This window comes from Balaenoptera physalus (assembly GCF_965194825.1).
Source record: "Balaenoptera physalus genome assembly, chromosome: 15".
Taxonomy (NCBI): Eukaryota; Metazoa; Chordata; class Mammalia; order Artiodactyla; family Balaenopteridae; genus Balaenoptera; species Balaenoptera physalus.
Genome location: NC_138894.1, coordinates 10,571,296 through 10,594,967, shown reverse-complemented (window position 1 = coordinate 10,594,967; position 23,672 = coordinate 10,571,296). Strand labels below are relative to the sequence as shown.

At 49.7% G+C, this 23,672-nt stretch overlaps 1 protein-coding gene across 1 annotated transcript in view; it reads left to right on the top strand.

Annotated features, from left to right (window-relative positions):
- The window catches only part of CNGA3 (cyclic nucleotide gated channel subunit alpha 3), a 77,876-nt gene extending 54,542 nt beyond the window's left edge, over positions 1–23,334 (top strand). The window contains 7 exon segments of the mRNA XM_082427391.1: positions 2,542–2,655; positions 4,920–5,099; positions 16,235–16,342; positions 17,136–17,242; positions 20,448–21,037; positions 21,041–21,059; positions 21,062–23,334. Coding sequence (XP_082283517.1) covers positions 2,542–2,655; positions 4,920–5,099; positions 16,235–16,342; positions 17,136–17,242; positions 20,448–21,037; positions 21,041–21,059; positions 21,062–22,002 — 2,059 coding nt within the window. The 3' untranslated portion in view covers positions 22,003–23,334.
- Positions 23,335–23,672: the final 338 nt, after the last annotated feature.

Below are 23,672 nucleotides of genomic sequence, written 5' to 3'. Positions count from 1 at the left end.
GAGTCCTTTGCTGCTGATGCAAATAAATCTGGTCTCAGGATGTGCCCCCCCACCCCCCCGCAATGAACAGAATCCAGACTAGGCAGAAATGCTGGGCCGCCTGCTCGGTGCCTAGAGCTCCCTGAGGAGGGAGCTGCTGGTGGGGACAGAACACCTCGTCCTGGGGTTGCCTCTAGATCTTCCGGGCACACATTCTGTGGCAGAGCTAGAGCCCAGCTGTTAGTTGCTGCCCGCACCCCAGCTCCCCACCCCCAAGCATGCCAGCTACTAGGATCCAGGCACTGGAGAGATGGACTCACTTGTCCCCCTGCCGCCTCCTCCTCCTGTAACTGACCCGGTGCCTTGCAACATGCATTCCCACCTTTGTAGTATGCAGAATATTAGAAGCGCAAGGGTATTGTAGCTTCCTAACTGCAGCAGGGCCACTGGTAGGGTCTCTCATATGTATAAGGATGAGGTGTGAGTGGTCTCTTATGAGTATAGAGAATTCAATTAGGCGGTTTGGAAATAAAAAAGCCATGCCCACAGTAGTGCAGCCAGGGGAATCAGAGCCATGTCTCTAGTGGCATGCCACAGGGCTCAGCTCTCAGCCATGTCCTATTCAACTTTTGCTTTAATCAGTGCCATATATGAAAATACAGAAGGCAGATTCATGGAGTAGGTGAGAGCAGGCTTTGAAATGAGATGGAATGGCATACAAATCTCAGCTTTGCCGCTTGGCTGTGTGACCTTGGGGAAGTTACTTAACCTCTCTGAACCTCACTTTCCTCTCATACAGTTTTTATGTGGATTAAGTGATAAAATGTATGTGGCTGACATACAGCAAGCAGTCAGTAAATGGCATATACTTTGGGTATCACATCTGTGAATGAGACGGGGTTGGGAGGACCCTGCATACCAAGGGTGCCAAAACATCAAGTGACTCAGATAAATGGGAGAGTCCAATACTTATTTCCAACAAATCAATTGTATATGCATAAGACAGGGCCTTCTGGCTTAGCAGCAGCACATGTTATAAGACATTGGGTTTTGCATGATAGTAGCTGGTGATGGGGAACCAAAAGCACGTCTTGGGCTCCAGTAACAGCAGGGTGGTTCTCAGTCTCTGTGCCCAGTCAGGCAAGAATACAGGAACCTGCTCACTGGAGAATGACCATGACAGGGAAGAGACTTGAACCTGATGAGGAAAGGCTGGGTGAGCTGATGCGTCTAGCCTGGGAAAACGAGGCAGCACAGGTGTGAGAGCTGTCCCTTCATGGAAGGCGGTCTTTTAGAAGATGAAGTTGCCTGACTCCATGTGGTTCGAGCAAAAAAAAAAAAAAAAGTGTATCCTCGATATGGGGAAGCTGAGGGAGAGAAGAACCTGCTGGCAATCAGGGCTGTGCAGAGAAGACCTGGGGGAGCCGTGGAATGGTAGTGAGCTCCCCATGCTGGAGACGGCAGGGAGGTTGCAGAAAGGAAGAGACAGCAGCTTGGCGGCTGAGATACGGGATTCTGACTTCGAATCGCTCACTGGGGAGAGATAAAGCCTTTACCCAGACGTTAATTCTTGCTTGCCTCTTCAACCGTGTTGCCACCTTGTTAAGAAGGCCGATTGGGCTGGAATAGGTCACGTGATCAAATTAATTTGTCTTGCCTGGGCTCTTCAAGACTCTTAGAATGAAGTGCAAATCCCTGGAGGCCAATGCCTGGATGGCTTTTAATCAGGTTGATCAAACTTCAGCCCTAGGAAATTTTAAAAGAAAGGGAAAGAAAGGAAAATTACGCCCCAGCAGAGAGGTCTTATTCCAGGAAATTCAACAAACATGAGGCTCTGCTGATGCTCAGACTGAGCTGTGGACACCTGTCCTGTGGGTGGTGTTGCTTTTCGCCCTGAACTGCACAGGTGGGGTCCCCGCCCCCCTTCCCTCTGCATTACAGGGGACACGGGTTAGGGCTTGGCAAAAGGGCACAGCAGAAATGGATTTCCATTTGAAAGCACTACACAAATGCACGTGGAGGGCTAGTCCAATTCCTTACAATATTGCCGGACCTTCCTCTTAACCAGTGGGCTCCTGCAGTACCTACACACTATGACAGAGGGCAAGGGAAGACCTCTTGAAGGAGGTGGCACTTGATCTGACTTTAGGAGATAGGATTTCAGTATGCAGAGATGTGTGTGAACCAAAATCCTTGTTCTGGAATCCTTGCATGGAAACGGTTGCTCTGGCTCCAGATGTAGGCCCGGGACCTCCCCCACCACCGCCCCCAGTGCTCTAATAAGGACCATTTGCTGCTGGCTTGCCCTTTTCACCTGGGCTATGGGCAGTAGCCTCCTTGTCATAAAGGAAAGGCCACTTTCTCCTGAAAGCCAGGACCTGCTGGCTCCTGCTGGAGTGGGAACTGAAGTGGGGAGCTCTGGGCTGATGATCTGTGACAGCAGCTTTCCTCTTTAAGCAGGGCATCTGACCATCTCAGTCCTCAACGTGTCCAGGAGGTTGGAAATCAATGTCAAGGATGAGCTTGAAATCAATTTTGCTTGCTGCATATTTGATTTCCTAGGACCCACTTGCCATGTGAGGAGACACCGTCAGAACTGCAAGAAGCCATCGCCATGGAGACCAGAGGACTGGCTGAATCCAAGCGAAGCTCCTTCACCAGCCAGGGGCCTGCCAGGTAACCGACCGTTCTCAGCCCTCACCTTGGGAAAGGGCAGACGGAGGCAGAAAGAAGGTAGATAAGTCTCAGGAAGAAATGGTGGTTGAGGGTAGGGTTGCAGATTTGGAGAAGAAAGGGGCAGGAGAAGCGGAGTCAGAAATCTATCAGGGAGTCATTTCCTCTTGGGTCAGGTGTTCCGAGCTCAGAAAAGTCTAAGATAAACTGCCTTTATCTGAAATTGCTCTCATAAAAAGTGATGTTGAGGTACTTGCTCAATTCTGGAAGAATTCAGGAAAAAAAAGCCAACCAGAGAAGTTTCAGAAAAGAATTCAGAAGAAAGATCAGCCAGCTGTGGGAGACCGTTGGGTGGATCACAGTGGCACACAGAGGGCAATCGTGGCTCTGTCGGAAATAGCCCCTGGCAGGTCCTCACTCGTATGGGTCTAGACTTCATAGCTTACGTCCTCGCAAAAGTATTTGAAAGATTAACTAGGCTCCGAGCTCTGTCTCCCTTCTGATGACATCTGTCCTCCGGCTTCAGTAGCTGTACCACCTGGAGGAAGTCATTTCACCTTTCACGTCTCATCTAAAGATGCATCTAGTAACATGAGGGCTGCGGCAGAGCCCAGTGCTGCCTCACAACGGGCGCTCAACAAATGTTGGGCTCATTATTTACTTCCACTGATTTTTTTTTTTTTTTTTACCAAAGCCAGAGTTTCATACAGTCATGTGTTCTACAGGTTTTGCTTAAGAGTATTGCAAAAAAATTAATTTATCTAGTTACTCTTCATGTTTTTCATTGTGGAGGATTATTTATTTCACTAGCCACTTATAGCTGGGCATTTAAGTGATTGCCAGTGTTTTTTGTCTTAACTAATAAAATGTCTCATTAATAAAAGGCCTGTTGATCGTAAGTTAGAGAACACCTTCAACTAGCTCAAATGAAAAGGGTAGGGCTGGGGCAGGGGCTGGTATAAGCTAAGATCCAGGCCACCTTGTGGAAACGGAGCCAGTGGGGCTCATAAGGGGCCATGGGGAAGCAGCTGCCTTCCCTCTCTCGTTTCTCTAGCAGCATTTCATGATCTGTGTGCTTTTTTCCTGCGTCCCTCCTACGTTTCTGGCTTTCTCTGCTCACACCTCAGCAGTCACAGGCCGAAAACAGCCTTCACCATATGATCCCGAGTTGAAACACCCAACCCCATCTTGGAGTGGTTTTTAGTTCAGAGGCTTGAGTGACTCTCTGTGGGTCAGTCGTCCATCCCCGAGCCTGTTGGCTGAGGCTGGAGCTCTGTGGAGTATGACCTTGCTTCTCCCCCTCAGCAGAGGGAGGACGTGGGTGTGGGGAGTGTCAGAGCAGAGAGGTTAGGCTGGGCAGGCACCTTGCCTTTCATCTGCAGCAGCCGCTGTAAGCATCTCTGTTCGTGGGATGTTCCCTCACTTCAACTTATTCCCTTAGGCTATGGTCACAAGTGTGTGATGGGGATCAAGGTACGTGACAATTCATGACTCCATGCCAGGTTGCTCAGAACTGATTTCTTGGAGACAGTGGCATGCACAGTGGGTGCCAAGTCAGGAAAGCTGAACGCCAAGAAACAGTTGAGTCTGTCTTTCCGTTCCCCCCTGGCCAAGATGGGGAAGCAAGAGGCAGGGCTGAGGGAAGCTTTTTACAGAAAACTGAAGCTAAGATGAGCTCTGGGCGTGTGGACTGCCTGGTCTCAGGTGCTTGAGGCCCGGGTGGCGTCCGCTCCAGTAGAGAGGTCAGGGCATGTTGCAAAGGAACTTCTGCACAGGGCTGGGGAGAAAATAAGAGTTTGTATGAAAAGCAACTCATAGGACAAGGGTTGGGGAAAGAACCTAGGTTGTATCTGGGTGCTTGTTCCTTTATACCTTGCTCTGAATTTTATCACTATTTGGAAATTGTATTTTTTACTGTTCCTATGCTTACCAGTCATAACAAAGAGCTCTACATGGGGCAGGAGGAAAGATGAGCAGAAAAGCTTGCTAATGGCCCATTGGCAGGATCATGCCTTTGATAGAGTCCAGGTGTTATAGGGATAAAGCCATAATGAAGAAACGTGCCTTATGGCAGAAGCTCCGTCCCAGGTGGCAGAGGCGGAGGGAAGAAAAGGCTCTGGCGAGTGAGGGGCAGGGGGTGGCGTGCAAACCTGAGCCCGGCCCTGGGACCCACATCCTGCCGGCATCTCTACCCCTACCCCAGCCCTCTGGGAGGGGGCTTGCGTCTCCTTCCGCTCCGCCCTCGCTGTGGGTCTGTGCCCTTCCAAGTTGTCACGCCTCATCATCTCGCTGCGCACCTGGGCCGCCAGGCACTTACGCCACGAGGACCAGAGGCCTGACTCTTTCCTGGAGCGTTTCCGCGGAGCCGAGCTCAAGGAGGTGTCCGGCCGCGAAGGCCGTGCCCAGTCCAACGCGGGCAGCCAGGGGCCGCCGGACAGAGGGAGAAGGTGAGGGAGGCGGGGCTGCCTGCCCCAGACGGGGAGGGAAGCACCTGCTGCTCCTTCCGTGCAGCGTGGATCCCCCCACCCCACAACGGGTGGCCGGGAGCACCAGTCCCTCAGCTGTTCCCTGAAGAAGGGGTCTGTCCTGGGGGAACACTGCATGCTCTAGAAGTCTCCACACGAGCCCAAGAAGCCCTGCGGGACCGGAAACCCTTTAACCAGAGGCCCCAGCCTCATGGGCGGCTGACCCTGTCCTCCGCGGAGCTCCCGCTAGCGCCCCCTGGAGTTGGTGCTCTCAGAATCGCACCCGGGACGTTAGCCTCACCAATCTCTCCGCCAAAGGACCCTCATACTACTAACATTGCACTGTGACCCACCTTGCTAAAAAACTGGGGCTCTTGTACCACGAACCTCAGGGAGTACCTAGACGTTACCCACAATTTTATGGATGGGTATACGTACATTCTTCTGGGGAAAAGTTCTAAAGGTTGGTTAGAACTTTCAAGGGGAACCGTCCTCGCCCCAGTTGGTTTAAGAGCCATGGGGAGCGCAGTGGGTGGGAGTAGGGTGGGGGATGGGGAGAGTGTTTGCTTTTTGGTAGGAGAAGGGTCTGCAGAACAAGGGCTCTGAGCACCGTGCACGGCCCCCTGCCGCCGGGGAGCTTGTGGCTGGCGCTGTCTGGTGCCTGCAAGTAGAGAAATCTGCAGGGGCTGGACTGACACCCCCCAATCCCCCTGGCCCCCCCGCACAGAGCTGCTGCCTCCCCTCCCCCTCTTCTCGTGTTCTTGAGAAGTCACCCCAGCCTCTGGTGGTCGGGGAGACCACTGGGCGACCGTGGGTTGAATCCATTGTTGCTGAACAGCAGAGGGTCAATAGGACCCTTGGGGCAGTTGGGGGAGAAGAGGTAACACGTTCAGGGGAAGCAGACCTCCTCTCAGACTCACAAACAGGAGGACACTTGCTCAGAACCTGTTTTAAGGAAAAAGGAGCTTGAAAAAGATTTTTTGGCTGAATTCTCTAGGTTATGCCAGGGTTTAGAAGACGTAAAGTGTGAAAAAAGCAGCATGATTGTTGCAGAACAGACAGTCCCTATATAATTTGCTAGAGAAAATGCTGTCTGTTTTGGAGTCAAAGGAACAGAAGGGCTCGGTTGCGGGCCCCTCGAAAAGGCAAAGAAAGCCCCTGGGGAGTAAAGGCCATGAAGCCTCAGGGGAAACAGATGAATCTTTCTGGAACTTCGATTTTATTTCCAGATTTGGGGTGGGGGTTATGTTTATTATAGGTTATGCAGTGCATTGCAAAATGTATAAGATGTACAAGCGTATTTAAGATAAAATATGAGAGTTCAAAGAAATGTCTTGCCAGAGACATTAGGAGACCTACATTAGTCTTCTCTGCTGGGGAAAGGTGTGAGAATCTCTGGCTGAGAGGCGGAGGCCCAGTGGAGCAGCGTTCTCAGGCTCCCATTTCCCATGAGCTTGGACTATAAACCCTCGGGCTCCCTGGGCTGTGGGAAGGGGACCGTGGAGGGCCTGGGTGCTGGCTGGATGTGTGCAGGGCCATCCCAGGTTCCCAGGGCCGGGCATCCCAGGCTGTGAGGGAGCATCAGGACCACGAGGCCCACATGCTGTTCACTGCTGAGCCAGAAAGACAGGAGGGATGGCAGCTAAGGAAGAAGGGAGGGTGGAGAAGGAGGAGGAGGAGGAAAGAGTGGGGGAGGAAAGGAGGTTTGCTAGCAAGCCAGCCAGACTGGTTCAGTTCCTTTTAGGCAAGCAAAGACTTCCTTGGCTTAATTGATCAAACTTCTTCTCCACAACTTTAGACTCATGGAGATGAACATTGGACTCTGCCCATTTCCCTATGTGACCAGATTAACGGAGGGTTCACCCTATCAGAACCAGGCCCCAACTATGCCACCAATGCCTGGTCACTTGCTGGAAGGTTCAGAGTGGGCAGGTGAATGCAAAGGTGCAGAATGGGAGCAGATCAATCAGGGAGGCTTCCTGGGGGAAGAAGACTTTGAATTTTCAAGGCCAAGTCCCATCAGCAAAGCAAAGTTTATGCAGAGATGGGTCTTAGTTCTCCTGTAGGTTTGGCCCGATGAGATTATGGCAGATTATGGTGCAGCTCACGGGCAGCTGCACCCCAGAGAGCTAAACTTTCCTCCATAATCTCACAGTTTTGATTCCCCAGGGGATTTTTAGATGATCCGAACCAATCCTGAAACAAGCAGTTAGAGCCACATCCTGGATGGGGAGAGGGAGGCTTGGGAGGGATAAGCAGAAGTACCAAAAAGGCATTTGGCTGGATGTTCAACATCATAGAACAGGTGCCCGGAGAGTCAGCCTGGAGTGTCACCAGCGCCTGGCTCTGGGCCCCGGGGTCCCCTGTCCTGTGAATGGTCTGCAGTCACCACAGACAGGCAAGCTGCCCTCTAGCCCTGTGAGGCCAGGCTGGCTTTCTAAAACCGGCTGTCAAAGACGCGAACTGGCAGGTGAGCTCAGGGAGATCACGCCTTTTCCTAAAGAACACCACCAAGTACTGCCCAATCCAGCTTTCAATAAACGTGCTGGGTTGTGAAACCAGCACCCACCTTCTACCAGATTCCCACATAGATCCGGGGTGGCGGGCCCTGAAGTTCTAAGATGAACGTGGGGCAGGGGAAGGGGGAGGATGGGCTGAAACCTGGGGCAGCTCTGCCCAGAGTCCATTTTTTGCCCTGAGAACTGGAAGCGGCCCCTGTGATGGGGTTTCCGAGGGAAGGGCCCCGTGACAGCCACGTCTCTGCAGAGGGGGCAGCAAGTTGCTGCTGCTGCTAACTATGTCCATTCTGGTCCAAGGAGCTTGGCCTGTTCACCCAGGAGCACCCGAGGGCAGGCGCCACGCTGGGTGGTCTCTGTGCTCCCCAGTAGTGCCTGGCCCACTGCCTGGCACATGCTAAAACTGGAGGACATTGAGAGGAATCGAGACTAGGATGCTGGATGGGATTCAAAGAGTTAATCCTCACTTATTCAGAAGCCTCAGTTTACCCAAGTGTTCATCCTCTCCCCTTCACCAACACTAACTAGTCACAAAAAAAATGTCTGTCCCTGACAATAATTCCCTCTGTTCAAGCTGTGTGGAAAGGCCCGTGAGACAGGGGATGGGAGTCCCAGAATAACCGCCTGGGGGCAGGGGGTCCCCAGCAATTGGACTTGAGTTCAGATTCCCATGCTGTGCTCTCTTTACCTCCCCGCAGTGACTGGCCCCTGGCCAGAAGCAACACCAATGCCTGCAACAACTCAGAGAAAGAGTGAGTACCTCTGCTCCCTCCCGCTCCCTGCGGCCAACCGCCTCCCTGTAGACACCCCAGCTTTGTACTGCTACTTCCCCCAAACCCCACCAGACCATTCTAGAATCCTGCTCCTTCCATTGGAAACCCATCCCTGTGGACAAATGGGGAGAGGGACCTGGTCTGTGTGACTTCTTTGGGCAGGTCATTTTATCGCTGTGTCTCTCATTGTTCTTATCTAGAAAGCGAAGGGGTTGGATCGGTAAACATTTTCAGTGCTAACACCTCTGTTGCTATGTATCTGAAGATGCAAAGCTGGAGTCCCTTTACAGAGCAGTGGATAATCTTCATTATGGAAATGCACTTTCCATTCTACATCCTCAAGCTCCTGTGTGCCAGTGAAGTGCCCTTGTCTTAAGGCCAATTCAGGCCAATATGGAGGGGGCATGATCAGGACAGTGGAAAGAGGAAATTTAAATAGTTCCTGAGATTAGCCTCTTGAAACCGTGACCCACTGTAATTCCTTCCTACCACCCGATGCTGAGCTGGCAGAGCAGTTTGATGTGTGATTCTGGCAACATCACCCAAGAGCCCAAGCAGACAGTGTGCGTATGTGTGTGACATATTTGTGAACACGTGTGCGTGTGTGCCCCGTTCTCCAGCCTTCCTTTTTGGAACACCGTGGGGGTAGGTAGCAGAGAGGGGTCTCAGTTGGAGCTTAGGGGAAAACCATCAATATCAGCCAAGAAATTCCAATTGACTGAGAACTGTGCCGAGGCTTTTTCTTGTTATTTCCCTTTGTTCTTCTGATAGAACTTCTTTCCATTTCCCTCCGTGAACCTTAGTTGCATTTTGGGGCTTTTTTGTTTGTTTTTTAAATGTATTTTTTAAATTGAAGTGAGTTTACAATGTTGTGTTAGTTTCTGGAATACAGCAAAGTGATTCAATTACACATACATAAATTCTTTTTCAGATTCTTTTCCATTATGGTTTATCACAGGATATTGAATATAGTTCCCTGTGCTATACAGTAGGACCTTGTTGTTTATCCATCCTCTATATAATAGTTTGCATCTGCTAATCCCAAACTCCCAGTTGATCCCTCCCCCATCTTCTCCCCCTTAGTTGCATTTTGTTTACATAAATTGGGACATCAAATCCAGAGACCCAAATGCCAACAGTCAAGAAAAATGAAATGATTTAATCTGCAAAATGACAGCTACTGTGATATGTGTTTGTTGCCCTTGGAAACCTGGTGTTGAGTCCCACAGTCAGGCAAAGGCTCAGGGCACCAGAAACCATGGGTAGAGGTCTTGTGGGTGGGTCTCCAGGCTTCTCCATCCTGGGGCTGGGATGTGGACAAGGATGGTGTGGATACCGTCAGCTACATCAGGCTCTTATAAATCTTTTCAGATGGGCTCGTATCGTGGGTCCACACTGCAGCCAAGGACCGAGGGACAAAATTGGGGGCTGCCCCCAAATGGAGCCACCTGGGTACAAAGATACAGAAGTAATTCCTATGGACACCTTCCCCCATTCTTCCACCACATTTCTAGCATTTTCACTTAGTCCCATGGGTTCTGAAAATTTCTTTCTCCCGATCAATCTGTTCTCAGCCAAAACCAGCCTCGTTTTGTAGCTCTGTGTAGGTCCCCTGGGGCAGTGCTGGGTGGATTCCGGGACACAGCTGGATGGCACGGGGTCTTCCCTAGGCCCTCAGCAGGTTGGTAGCCAGAGGAAAGTCCAAGGCTTGTAACTTGGGGCCACAAATCCTGAACAAGGGTGGCAGAGCCTGGTGTAATTAAACTCCCAGCAGGGCTAAGTGTGCCCGATAAGCTTGTGGGCAGCGCCCTCTGCTGGTGTCTTGACATTAAGACTTCAGCTGCAGAAAGACCAGTAGATTCAAGAGAACAGAGGATGGGTGAGTGTCCTTGCTCCTCTCATTTAAAGATTCTAACAACTTTTGTTCTTAGTTTATTAATATGCTCATTGTCAAAAACTTATAAAACACAGAAAAGCATCCACGAGCATACACCCATAAAAAAGTACACTTTATGTTAGCAGTTGAACTCCATTATCAGAGACAACCCCTCTTCACATGTTGGCAAATATCCCTCCAAGTTTTCTCTAGGCATATATATTGAATAGATAGATACATACATACATAGATACACAGATACATAGACAGATGCAATATGTTTAATATATGTACTGGTTAAGAGCATTTGCATCCCAACTCAACCACCTAAGAGCTTTGTGACCTTGAGCAAGTTACCTGACCTCTCTGTGCATCACATTCCCGACTTGTGAAATAGGGATTGTAATTGGCGTCTTACAGAGTTGTGTTAAGACTAACTGTTCTAATACGTGTGAAGTGCTTACAACAGTGCCTGGTACGTAGTAAATGATCAATCAATATTGACTACTGTGGGAAGCAGAGTAATTTCACTACCACAACCTCACCAAAAATGTTTCCATCCTAATCCCTGGAACCTGTGAGTAGATGATTTTACATGACAAAGAAGACTTTGCAAATGTGATTGAATTTAAGGACCTGCAGATGGAGAGATTATCCTGGATTATCCAGGTGGGCCCAATGTAATCACATGAGTTCTTAAAAGCAGAAGCGGGAGGTAGGAGAGTGAGTCAGAGATATGAGACGGAAGGAGGAGAGATTCGCAGTGTGAGTGGGACCGTCCTGTCATTGCTGGCTTTGAAGATGGAGGAAGCAGGGAGGGAGGCATGAGCCACGGATGCAGCAGCCTCCAAAAGCCAAGGATAGCCCTCCATCTACAGCCAGCAGGGAAACAGGGACCTTGGTCCTGAGCTTCAAGGAACTGAATTCTGCCTGCAATCCCAGTGAGCAGGAAGCAGATTCTCCCCAGAGCCTCCAAAAAGGAACACAGCCTGAGGGCACCTTGATTTTCATCCAGTCAGATTATACGACTTCCAATCTCCAGAACTGTAAGAGAATAAATTTGGGTTGTTCTAAGATACTACACTTGTGGTAATTTGTTATGGCAACAGTAGAAAACCAATAACACCTTTCGATCCCAGAGGTGGAGTGCTGCTGTAACAAATACCTAAAATGTAGAAGTGACTTCGGAATTGACCCTAGGCAGGATCTAGAAGAATTTTAAGGAGCATGTTTTTTTAAAAAAAGCCTAGATTGCTTTGAACAGATTGTTAAAAGAAATATGAATGTTAAAGACTCTACCAGTAGCACAGGGAGATCAGCTCGATGCTTTGTGACGACCTAGAGGGGTGGAATAGGGAGGGTGGGAGGGAGGCTCAAGAGGGAGGGGATATGGGGATATATGTATATATATAGTTGATTCACTTTGTTGTACAGCAGAAACTAACACAACATTGTAAAGCAATTATACTCCAATAAAGATATAAAAGAATGGGGAACAATCATCAGAAAAAAAACCTCTACCAGTGAGGGTTCAGAAGGAAAAATGGGGAGCATTACAGAGAAAAACCTAAGTTGCCTACATACTTAATACCTAAATGATTGAAACAGACTATTAGTAGAAATCTGGACTTCAGGGGTGCTGCTGGTGAGGGCTCATAAGGAAGTGAGGGGCAGGCTATTAGAACCTGAAGGAAAGGGGATCTTGTTGTTCAGGGGTGAAAAGCTTAGCGGGATTATGTCCCACAAGTATGGGGGAAGCAGAATTCGTATGCAACGAGCTTGAATATTTAGCTGAGGACATTTCTAAGCAAAGGTATTGAGGGTGCAGCCTGGTTTATTCTTGCTGTTTATGGTAAAACTTAAGAAAGAAATTGAGGGAAGAACTGATAAATGAAAAGGAAACAAGACTTGATGATTTGGGAAGTTCTCAGCCTGCTCAAATGGCAAAAGATGATAAGTTTTAAAAACTCACTGTCAGGAAAGCATGCGTTCAGGAAAAAGCTGAGGATGCGGCTGAACTTTTGCTAATAACTCAGAGATCAAAAGTTCTGAGTATTCAGTCACATAAAAAACCCTCTGAAGAGACCGAGGGTGTGAACCATGGCTCATCTCAACAGAAGCCAAAAATAGAGAAGAGATTTCTCAGAAAGCTCTGTGGATGAGCCTCTGTCTAGTGGAGTGGATCCCTCTGGTATACATGACCCATTAAGTTCTAGAAGATTTTATGGCAGCAGAAACACTGCCAGCTTGGACCTGAAGGATAGAAACAGTACAAAATGAAGGAAAACTGTTAGACCTCTAAATTCTAGATGCAGAAAGCAGGCTGATAAAGAACTACTCAGCTACAAACAGGTGCTACCTTTCATGAAAAAGGAAGGATGACTGAGGGCGGAGCCATGAGCTATAGAGGTTTATTCTCAGGCCTTGAAACATACTGGCCGATGGCCCTGCTGGATTTCAAAATCACTTGGAACCACTGACTCCTTTTGTCCTCCCATCTTCTCCCTTGTTGAACTAGAATATCTACATCTGGTGTCCTATGCCTGCTCCTGCATTGTGTTTATGGAGATGATTCGTTTCTTTAGTTCCACAGGTAGGGAGGACTCGTGTCTCAAATGATTCCCACGGAGTCCACACACACCTGATTTAGATGATGAGATTTGGGACTTCTGAACTGATGAGACTTAGATGATAATTTTGGACTCTGAGTTGATGCTCTAATGGGGTGAGGCTGGGGGATCTTGGAATGGGGGTGAAGTCATTTTGCACATGGGATGCAAGGAAATCTTTCAGGGGCAGTGAAGACTGTAGTAGGTAGCCCGGAGGTGCCCATATGCTAATCCCCACATCCTGTGACTATGTTACCCTACACGGCAAAAGGGACTTTGCAGATGTGATGAAGTTTAAGGACCTTGAGATGGGGAGATTATCCTGGCTTATCAAGGTGGACCCAGTCGAATCACATGCATCCTTAAAAGTGGAGAACCTTTTCCAGCTGCAGAGAGATGGCATCTTGAGAAGGACTCAACCCGCTGTTGCTGGCTTTGAAGATGGAGGAAGGGCGCCATGAACCAAGGATGCAGCAGCCCCTAAAAGCTGGGAATGTCCTCAGCTTGCAGGCAGCAAGAAAATGAAGATATTGGTCCTATAATTGCAAAGAACTGAATTCTGCAAACAATCCAAGTGAGCAGGAAACAGATTCTTCCCTAGCGTCTTCAGAAAGTATCACAGCCCTGCCGACACCTTGACTTCGAAGAGACCCCAGACCTCTGACCTACAGATCTGCAAGATCATACATTTGGGCTGTTTTAAGCCACTAAGTCTGTGGTAATTTGTTCTGGCAGCAATAGAAAACTAGTACAGCTATTATTAGAAAATCTTTTGTAGTCTACTTTTTAACTTAGCAAAATCTGAGGAACATTTTCCCCTGTCACTGAATATTCTTCCACAACCTCGTTGTAAGTGGCCTCGTAGAAGTCTGTGGTTGATGAAGAATTTCCTCTGTTGTATGATTAGATTGTTTATGCTGTGGCTGTTAGAAATAATGGTGGTGATGATTCTTCTGTGTGCATGTTTGCACACATCTTTGATTACTTCCTGGGGAAGTGCTGTGTAAAGTGCATTGGTCCTTTTCAACGAGCGTTTAATTAGCAGACACTTATTTCTCAGCCCTTCCTTCCTCCAGGGGAAGGAACAGGGGAATCAGAAGGGCCTGCGGGTGATTCCGGGGGTGCCCTGAGGCAGGCAGGGTCTTTTACCCTCCACTTTTGTTTCCTCGGCTGTTCAGTGGGCAAAATGCATGCCTTGCAGAACTACTCTAACCGTTAATAGGTAACCCTTGTAACTGTCCAGCCCATAAAAGACATGCACTAACGAAGGGGAAGCAGAGTAAAGCTGTGTGTTGAGGAAACATCTGCCCTTACAGGCCCTTCCTGCTGATGCAGACAGGAGGGCGAGGCCCCGCCTGCAACGCCACATCCAGCAAAGTCTGGAAGCGTCTGAGCGTGGCTGCATTTGCCTCAGACGACTTGAAGACTTGCTGCTGCACAGCACACCTGTGCCTGCCTAAGGGTCTCGCTTCCTTTCTGTCCCCTGGCTTTCCCATCGAGGGCCAGGTTTTCATGTGACCCCAGAACAACGGAAAGGCTGCCCCCTTTCCTCAGAACAAAGAGTGTTCCATGTGATTCCCAAAACTCTGAGTGACTTTTCCACCCTAAAGGTGTGGATTTGGGTTTATTTCCCATTACCTCAAAAGTTTCCAGTCTCAAGCTGCTTGTGATTTTCTAGGGACTCACGGAAATAGGTCAGAAATTGTAGAATATTAGACTGAACCATTGTGTACATTTCAATGTATACAATGGATACTTCAGTGGAGGTGGTACCCTCACCCTTCAGGGATAATAATAATGATATTATTCATGAAATCAACAACCTAATTTCATCCCAGTGTGCTGGAAAGATTGGTTTCCTGCACCACGCCCTCTCCCCCGTGTCACTGTGGCCTACCCTCTCCCCGTGGTAATGACCTTGGTATATGAAAATTGCTAAATGTCACCCAGTGTCATCCAATGACAAGGCAAAAAAGGAGAAAGAAAAAGAAGAGAAAAAGGAAAACCCAAAAAAGGAGGAGTAAGTACTGAGAGAAACTGCCCCCAAAGAGGGGGTTCCATGGTCACAGCAGGCCTGGTTCCACACCACCCGGCCCTGACCCTGGGGAGGAGAGAGATGCCGTCAGGCCTTAGGGTCAGCCCTGGAGAGAGGGCTGCTTAGGGCTACAGAAAAGGAGTTGGTCTCAGGCAGGGATCAGGCCTGCTGAGATCATGTGAGGGTCTCGTTCTGCAGGGAAAGTCGGGGAACCCAAAGGGGGGCTTGTAGGTAGGCAGGTTTGTCTGCAGCCTCAGGTGAGCAGTTCAGGGGTTCCCTGGGAGCTTGCTCCGGTGCCCTCCCCTTGGGCATTCTGTTTGCCCACAAGGTGGCCGTCCACACAGTGGGGTATGTGGAGCCCTTTTCCTGGACACTAGAAAACACTATATTCACAAACTTTAATCCAAACCCAGTGGCAGTGAGTGTTGGGAACGTCCAAAGCCCTGTCAATCAGCAGCTGATCTTGGACTTGCTGAGTTGAGGTGAAAGCAGAAAGGCAACTCAGGGTCTCCTCCGGGGCGCGGGAGCAGCTCTGCAGGCCTAGGCGGGCATGGGGGGCAGATGGGGTGGGGGAGGAGACGCATGGGCCCAAAGAAAGATCTCTAGTACCGCCTATAAATTCCAGTCCTCCGAAAATCCTGAAAATAAACACCGAAAGCACCCTAAGCTATTTCTTCCATTCAATGTTGGCTGATACAACCTCGATGATTCCCAAGTTGGTGGTTTTTGGTGGAGAGGCAGGAAATGTCTTTAGAACATCTGCACAATTGCAGTTAGTGAGGTGGAGAGAGCACATTCCCAAGGGAGAGCTCCGGGCTCCCAAGCTCCCAAGTTCAGTCCAGAGAGGCGCTGTCTCAGAACCACCCAGGGCAGTGGTTAAATGCACATTTCCAGGCCCCAGTCCTGGAGGGGTCTGGCTGGGCCTGGGAGTCGGCATTTTCACAGAGCTCCCTGAGATGGTTCCAACAGCACCGCGCTCCCTTTTCCTCCTCGGCATCCTGAAGGGTATGGGTGATACCCCAGGACGTGGGAATGTCGTCACTGTGGTTTTGTAGTCACCAGTGGCTTCCCGAGGTGCTGAGCTGGGAGAGAAGGCCTTCGGAGTCTGCCCTGCTCCCAGCCTGGGTGGGGGCACCCATACAGGGACACCCATGTGACCCCCTGGGACTGACAGCACCCTATCTGGGAAGCCATCTCTAGCTGCTGCCCACAGTTGCCCTGGGGTCTCTAAGCTAGGCCAGGTCTCTAAGCCTTTCCAAAGCTGTGGTCTTCCAACGCACCGTGCTGCTTGTATGTCGGTGTTTCCAGAAAGAAGAAGGACGCCATCGTGGTGGACCCCTCCAACAACATGTACTATCACTGGCTGACCGTCATCGCTGTGCCCATCTTCTACAACTGGTGTCTGCTCGTTGGCAGGTAGGGGCGTGGGGCGGGGCCTCAACACAGAGCTCTGAGTCCCTGGCAGCCACCATCCAGCTGCATGTGCCTCAGTTCCTCCTGGGTTCCCTGAAGCACTGGTGGAGGCCTGGCTTTGAGATCAAAACCATGGTCCTGGCACCTTGGAGCCTCCCTAGTGGGGTCGCAGGAGGAAGATGCAAGGGCGAGCTGTTGCTCTTCTGAGGGGAAGTGGGAGGGGCTGGGTCACTCCTGAGCTGACCTGCAGGACAGGGATGCAGGCGCCCGGCGGCGTTCTCAGGCTGTCGGCTGTGGGCTTTGGGTTTTCTGAGCCGGTTGGGGTGCAGGGTGAGCTGCTGCTCTTGTGAGGGCAGCCGGGGCCTCGGGGTGCTCCCAAACTGCTAATTTGTGGGCGTAGATGTGGCTTGTTCTGTTGTTGATCTCCCAGAAGTTGTTACATCTTTGTTGGCATTTAAAGGCCCCAGAAAGGGCAAGTTCTCAGCCCCTTCATCTGAGGCCTGGATAAACTGCCCCCCAGCCGGGGGAGGGGAGCAGTCTTGTCGCTACTGCTGCGAGGCAACAGGGCCCACTCTTTGGGGTCAATCCCAGTTCTTCTTAGGGGCTCGGTGACCTTGAGACAGAAAAGCTTCTGAGAGCCTGGGTCCCCTCATCGGGGCTGGGATGCTGATGCCGGGGTGCAACCCTGTGGGCTGGGCTGTTAGCGGGATGAGCTGACCCCGGGTTTGTAGCACAGAGCTGCTGCCCGCCTTGGTCCCTCCCCGCTACACACCTGCCCCTTCTCACACTTGTTTAGGGCCTGTTTTGATGAGCTTCAGTCTGGGTACCTGAAGATTTGGCTGGTCCTGGACTACTCAGCCGACTTCCTCTATGGCTTCGATGTGCTGGTCCGAGCCCGGACAGGTGAGTGGGCCCAGGGCCGCAGACCCCACAGCGTGATTCGGGGTCCACCTGGGGGCCACAGGGCAGGTTCAGGGAGATCCAGAGTGGTAGTAGCCCTTGGAGTTCCTCTTCTTAGACAGTCAGAGGAGCCAGGGCATGTTACCCCGTGGCTTTTAGAGGAGGTGTAATATACTAAAAGTATATTCGTTTCAGAACTAAAATCTAAAACAGGGCCTAAGGGGAATATGACTTCCTTCAGATTAAGACAGGCTGGGACCTGGGACCCTCTACCAGAGTGCTTGCACTTGCTGCTAGACAAACGTCTCCTCTAGCAACAGGACACAAAGAATCTGTAAAGGACTAAAAATAACTACATGCATGTGCAGACCACCTAAGCCACACCTCCAGCCCAACCCACCAATCCACTCCCATATCCTTTAAGGGACAAGCTCGCCCCCGCGCCTCAGGGAGCGAGCAAGGCCACCTGTTACTGTTTTCGCTCCCTTGTGCTGCAGCATGAGTCCCAATAAAGGCCTGAATTCCTCATCTGGACTCTTACCAATTTCTACTGATTAAAGAGTCCAAGGACCCCAGTCGGTAACAAGATCACCTCTAGTTGTGAGTGGGGGCTAAAGCCCCACCCATGCCTCAGTCTCCAAGCTGTGCCTCCTTGGGTCTCCTTTTTCTGATTTGCACAAAGGCATCACATAAGCTGGTGGAGGCCCTGCTTGTCATTTCCAAGATTTTTAAACTAAAAACTGTGCCATGGTTGTGGATATAAAAACCAGTAGATCACAGCAAAACCTCAGGGTGGCTTCATGGTGTACAAAGCATTCCAAGCACGTCTTGTTTTCTCATGAGAACTGCTGCAGAAGACAAGAAGTGTGGGCATGATTATCTCCATCTTACTGCTTTAGAAACTGGGGCCCAGAGATGCTGAGTGGCCAGCCCAAAGGCCACAGTCACCACCCAGCAGGCCAGATGGGTGCCCCCCCCGCCCCGCTCCAGAATTAGTGCCCTGCATCATAACTTAGAAGATCTCAAGAACACAGCTTGAGGCTTGCCTGGGTGACTTGGCCAGTCCTGGTGGCCTGCCACTCCATGGTTACATGAGCCTGTGGAGATGCAAGAGCCCCGTGGGTGGCTGACTCGTTGCGGGGACTCCCTGCTTCAATCAGGCTTCAGTGGGACAGGCAGCCCTCACCCAGACATCGACCCCACCCCTTTTTGTGTTGGTACTGTCCTTGGCAATCTAAGATTCAGCAGAAGGCTGGGAGAGAGAGGAGAACAGGTGGGCACAGACACCAGGAGGCCGTGGGTCATACTCCAGGAGAAAAACTCGTCAGAATTGAGACAGGATTATTAAGGAGGTGTTGAGGAGTCCCAAGGCACACGAGTGCAATGTAATGATCTAGGCACTCAATAAACACAAGTGTAACCAAACAAATAGGGGACGGGGAGCTGGGAAGCCGGGTGTCCCTAACATGTGACAACAAACTTGTTGTTTGCTTTTCACAGAGGGGGCAATCCTACCTCTGTCTAGCCCTCGAAGTGTGGCCCTGGACCAGCAGCGTCACCTGAAAGTTGTTAGAGGTGCCCCAGACCTATGGGACCAAAGTCTCGGGACAGGTCCAGCTCTGTGACTTACAGAGCCCTTGGTGTGGTGCTGTAGCTCACCCAAATCTAAAAAGCACTTGTTACTTTAGTCTCTCTACTCTTGTGCATGTTTGAAAATGAAAGAAAGAAAGGAAGAAAGAAGGAGGGAGGAAAAGGAAGGGAGAGAGGGACGAAGGGAGACGGCAGGTCATGGCCTATTTGGTGGATTTCACCAAATAATAACGACTCCCAAGGTCCAGCCCATCTCCAGCCCAGGGTGGTTCCCAGGCTTCATGTGTTTTCAGAGCCCCCTGGGTGACAGTAATGTGCAACCAGGAAGGAGAACCACTGTGCTCCTGGGCAAGGTTTTAAAAAGATAGGTTGCGGGACTTCCCTGGTGGCGCAGTGGTTAAGAATCCGCCTGCCAATGCAGGGGACATGGGTTCGAGCCCTGGTCCGGGAAGATCCCACATGCCGCAGAGCAACTAAGCCCATGCACCGCAACAACTGAGCCTGTGAGCCAAAACTACTGAGCCTGCGTGCTGCAACTACTGAAGTCTGCTTGCCTAGAGCCCGTGCTCCACAAGAAGAGAAGCCACCGCAATGAGAAGCCCGCGCACCGCAACAAAGACCCAATGCAACCATAAATAAATAAATAAATAGAGTTTAAAAAATAAATAAATAAATATAAATAAAAAATAAAAAGACGGGTCATGCCCCATCAGTGACTGGTAAAGTCAGTTTGCTAGGCCATGACCAGTGTTTTCAATTTTCTTTTCATAAATTTATTTATTTTATTCATTTATTTTTGGCTGCGTTCAGTCTTCATTGCTACGCGCAGGCTTTGTCTAGTTGCATCGAGCGGGGGCTACTCTTTGTTGCGGTGCGTGGGCTTCTCATTGCAGTGGCTTCTCACGTTGCGGAGCATGGGCTTTAGGCGTGCAGGCTTCAGTAGTTGTGGCACACGGGCTCAGTAGTTGTGGCTCACAGGCTCTAGGGCGCACAGGCTTAGTTGCTCCGCAGCATGTGGGATCTTTCCAGACCAGGGCTTGAACTCGTGTCCCTTGCATTGACAGGCAGATTCTTAACAACTGCACCACCAGGGAATCCCTCAAATTTTTTATTGTTAATATTTTCAAACATATACAAAACTGAGACAGTAGTATTATGAATCCCCACATACCCTTACCCAGCTCCAAATGTTATCAACATTTTGCTCATCTTTTTTCATTTATCCTCCCACTCCCTGTTCTTGGATGGAGTTTTTTAAGGCAAATCTCAGACAGTAACCATGTTAGCATGTAACCTTAACTAGGGGCCCATTTTTTAAGTATAACTTCCATTTATCTCTGAAAATTTAATAAGCATTCCTCACTACCATCAAATACCCAATCCACATTCAAATCTACCTAACTGATCTATGTTTTTAATTGAATAAAATAGATTAGATAGTTGAATAGAAAATACCAGAGTGCATTTCCTGTAGTAATGGTATGTGTGATTTGTGGAAATTGTTCCTTTTATATATGTATAACCACCTTTTGTGTGGTCTTGAGGTGAGATACCTTTCTGCGGGCCATGGTCATAAAAAGGCCTCTTTGTTGCCCATGTGATCTATCTTCTTCATCAGGCTTCCTGGAGCAAGGCTTGATGGTCACGGATGCCAACTGGCTGTGGAAGCACTACACAAAGACCTTGCACTTCAAGCTGGACATGTTGTCCCTGGTCCCCACGGACCTGGCTTATTTTAAGCTGGGCATGAACTACCCAGAACTGAGGTTCAACCGCCTACTGAAGTTGACCCGGCTCTTCGAATTCTTTGACCGCACAGAGACGAGGACCAACTACCCCAACATGTTCAGGATTGGGAACTTGGTCTTGTACATCCTCATCATCATTCACTGGAATGCCTGCATCTACTTTGCCATTTCCAAGTTCATTGGTTTCAGGACCGACTCCTGGGTCTACCCAAACATCTCAAACCCAGAGTATGGGCGCCTCTCCAGGAAGTACATTTACAGTCTCTACTGGTCTACCTTGACCCTGACCACCATCGGCGAGACCCCACCCCCCGTGAAAGATGAGGAGTATCTTTTTGTGGTCCTCGACTTCCTGGTGGGTGTCCTGATTTTTGCCACCATTGTGGGCAATGTGGGCTCCATGATCTCGCACATGAACGCTTCACGGACTGAGTTCCAGGCCAAGAGCGACTCCATCAAGTAGTACATGCAGTTCCGCAAGGTGCCAAGGACTTGGAGACACGGGTGATCCGGTGGTTTGACTACCTGTGGGCCAACAAGAAGACGGTGGATGAGAAGGAGGCGCTCAAGAGCCTCCCCGACAAGCTGAGGGCCGAGATCGCCATCAGTGTGCACCTGGACACTCTGAAGAAGGTCCACATCTTCCAGGACTGCGAGGTGGGGCTGCTGGTGGAGCTGGTGCTAAAGCTGCGGCCTGCGGTGTTCAGCCCCGGGGATTATATCTGCAAGAAGGGGGACATAGGGAGGGAGATGTACATCATCAAGGAGGGCAAGCTGGCTGTGGTGGCTGAGGATGGGATCACCCAGTTCATGGTTCTCAGCGATGAGAGTTACTTTGGGGAGATCAGCATCTTGAACATCAAGGGGAGCAAGTCGGGGAACCGCAGGACGGCCAACATCAGGAGCATCGGTTACTCGGACCTGTTCTGCCTCTCCAAGGACGATCTGATGGAGGCTCTCACTGAATACCCTGAGGCCAAGAAGGCGCTGGAGGAGAAGGAGCGGCAGATCCTGATGAAGGACAACCTGATCGACGAGGAACTGGCCAAGGCTGGGGCGGACCCCCAGGATATCGAGGAGAAAGTGGAGCACCTGGAATCCTCCCTGGACACCCTGCAGACCAGGTTTGCACGGCTCCTGGCTGAGTACAGTGCCACCCAGATGAAAGTGAAACAGCGGCTCAGCCAACTGGAAAGCCAGGTAAAGATCGGCCTCCCGCCTGACGGGATGCTCCACAAACAGAGGCCAAACAACAGTGAAGACGCAGATGTCGGTCTCCCGCTTCCCAGAGCCAGCTGTCAGTGTGATGCTACACGGCGCGGGACTTGGCCAGGGTTGGATTCCAGCTTTCCTTACCCTTTGCGAGCTGCATGGCCTCAGTTTCCTCATCTAGAAAATGGGACTCTTTACATCTGCCCCAGTTAAGTGGCAGGTTGCTGTGAGCTCCACAAGAAACACTGCATGCAGCAGGGCTTTGTAAAGTGTGAGGTGTCCCCGATCAAGAGTATGAAAGTGTGAGCACAAAACTCTTAATTTTTATCCACGGGGAATTTTTAGACTTTTGAACTTCATTTTTTTTTTTTATAAGTGGAAGATTGTTTAGTCACCCACCCGCTCCTGCCCCTCACTTCACCCCCTTCTGCTGAGGGAGATGTAACAGAATCTGAAGTACATGTGGTAACTCAAATTCGATACACGAGACAGTTTGGGGCTTGTTTCTGACTCTGCTATATCCTCGTGTTCTCTTTGGGACCCTAGAAACCCTGACCATTGGTGCTGCAACAAGCACAAGGGATAAAGCCAGGTCTCACCAGTTGAGGTCACTTCGAGTCTGAGAAACAAATCCAGGCTCCCTGCCATCCAGCTGCTGTGAAACCGGAATCTGTTTCATAGAAAAGAGCATATCTGTTAGGGAAAGAGGCATCTCCTAACTCGCCAGTGGGGTTCAAAGACAACCTCTCTCCTGGTACCTGAGTCAGGGTTCTGGGGCAGCCTGTTCTGACTTGGTGGGGAGAGTTATGTGGAGGGGAAAGGCTCCCAGGTTGGAGGTCGGAATGGGGTCCTAAGCCAAACAAGCTGACCACTAGGACTTTTAGGAGATGAGACCCTTAGGCCATGTCTTTGCAAACTGCTCCTTGACCCCTGAAGAGGAAGCCTTGCTCTCCCTTGGAATTACATGCTGAGGCAAAACTCTTAGCTGAAAATGTGCAGAGTGTAGAACCTAGCTCTTTTTATCTAATCCAGTAAATAGTATTGCATTAACATTTTATATAAGATAGCTATAGATTTGGATTCTGTGTTTGTGAATTATGACCTTAATGGTCCATCCTTTGCTTAATACACATTGTAAATTACCCAAAGACGAGTCACTCTCCTGATGCAGAGAAGCCGTATATGTAGGTTTTCCTGATCCTCTTTTCCATCAATCTCTCCGTCTCTGTCTCCCCTTCTTCTTCCTTCTTTCTCTTCTCTTCTTTCTCCTCCTCTTTCTTCCTGTTCTCTCTTGTTCTCAGACAAGATGCCCCATTTGCTTTGAAGTCTCTGTGGTCCACTGTTATATAATCCATATTCTATATAACTCGGCCCTAATGTAGTTCATCCAAAAGGTGCTGCCTTTTCAAGTATGTATTTTGGATTTACATGGGTCTCTTCTGGTTTTTACTATGGATCATTTGACCATTTTAACTTTCTAAAAGGAATTTCAAAGGCCTATTAAAGGAAAGTGTGATCCCAGCTCATATCAACAACAAAATGTAACTAGCAACGTGTTATCAAAATGCATATATTTTAAAAAGCCTTTTGACTATTAATTTTTCCTACATTCATATTTGCACAGGAAAAATAGAGACCTGGATTTTAAAAATACTGAATGACTCCTGCTTCATCTTTTGTTATAAGGGAAGATTCAGTCCTGGGGTATATTTCTAGGGCAATGAGCCCGGCTTCCCCAAAAGAACTGGCGCTGGTGAACAGGGACAGCACATGCTCGATGTGAAGGGGATAAGTACAAAAGCAGGTAAGAAAATGCAACCGAAGCGGCAGCATTTGTCAGAGTGAGTGATTCAAAGCATTCAGGTATATAAGAAGTGTATCCC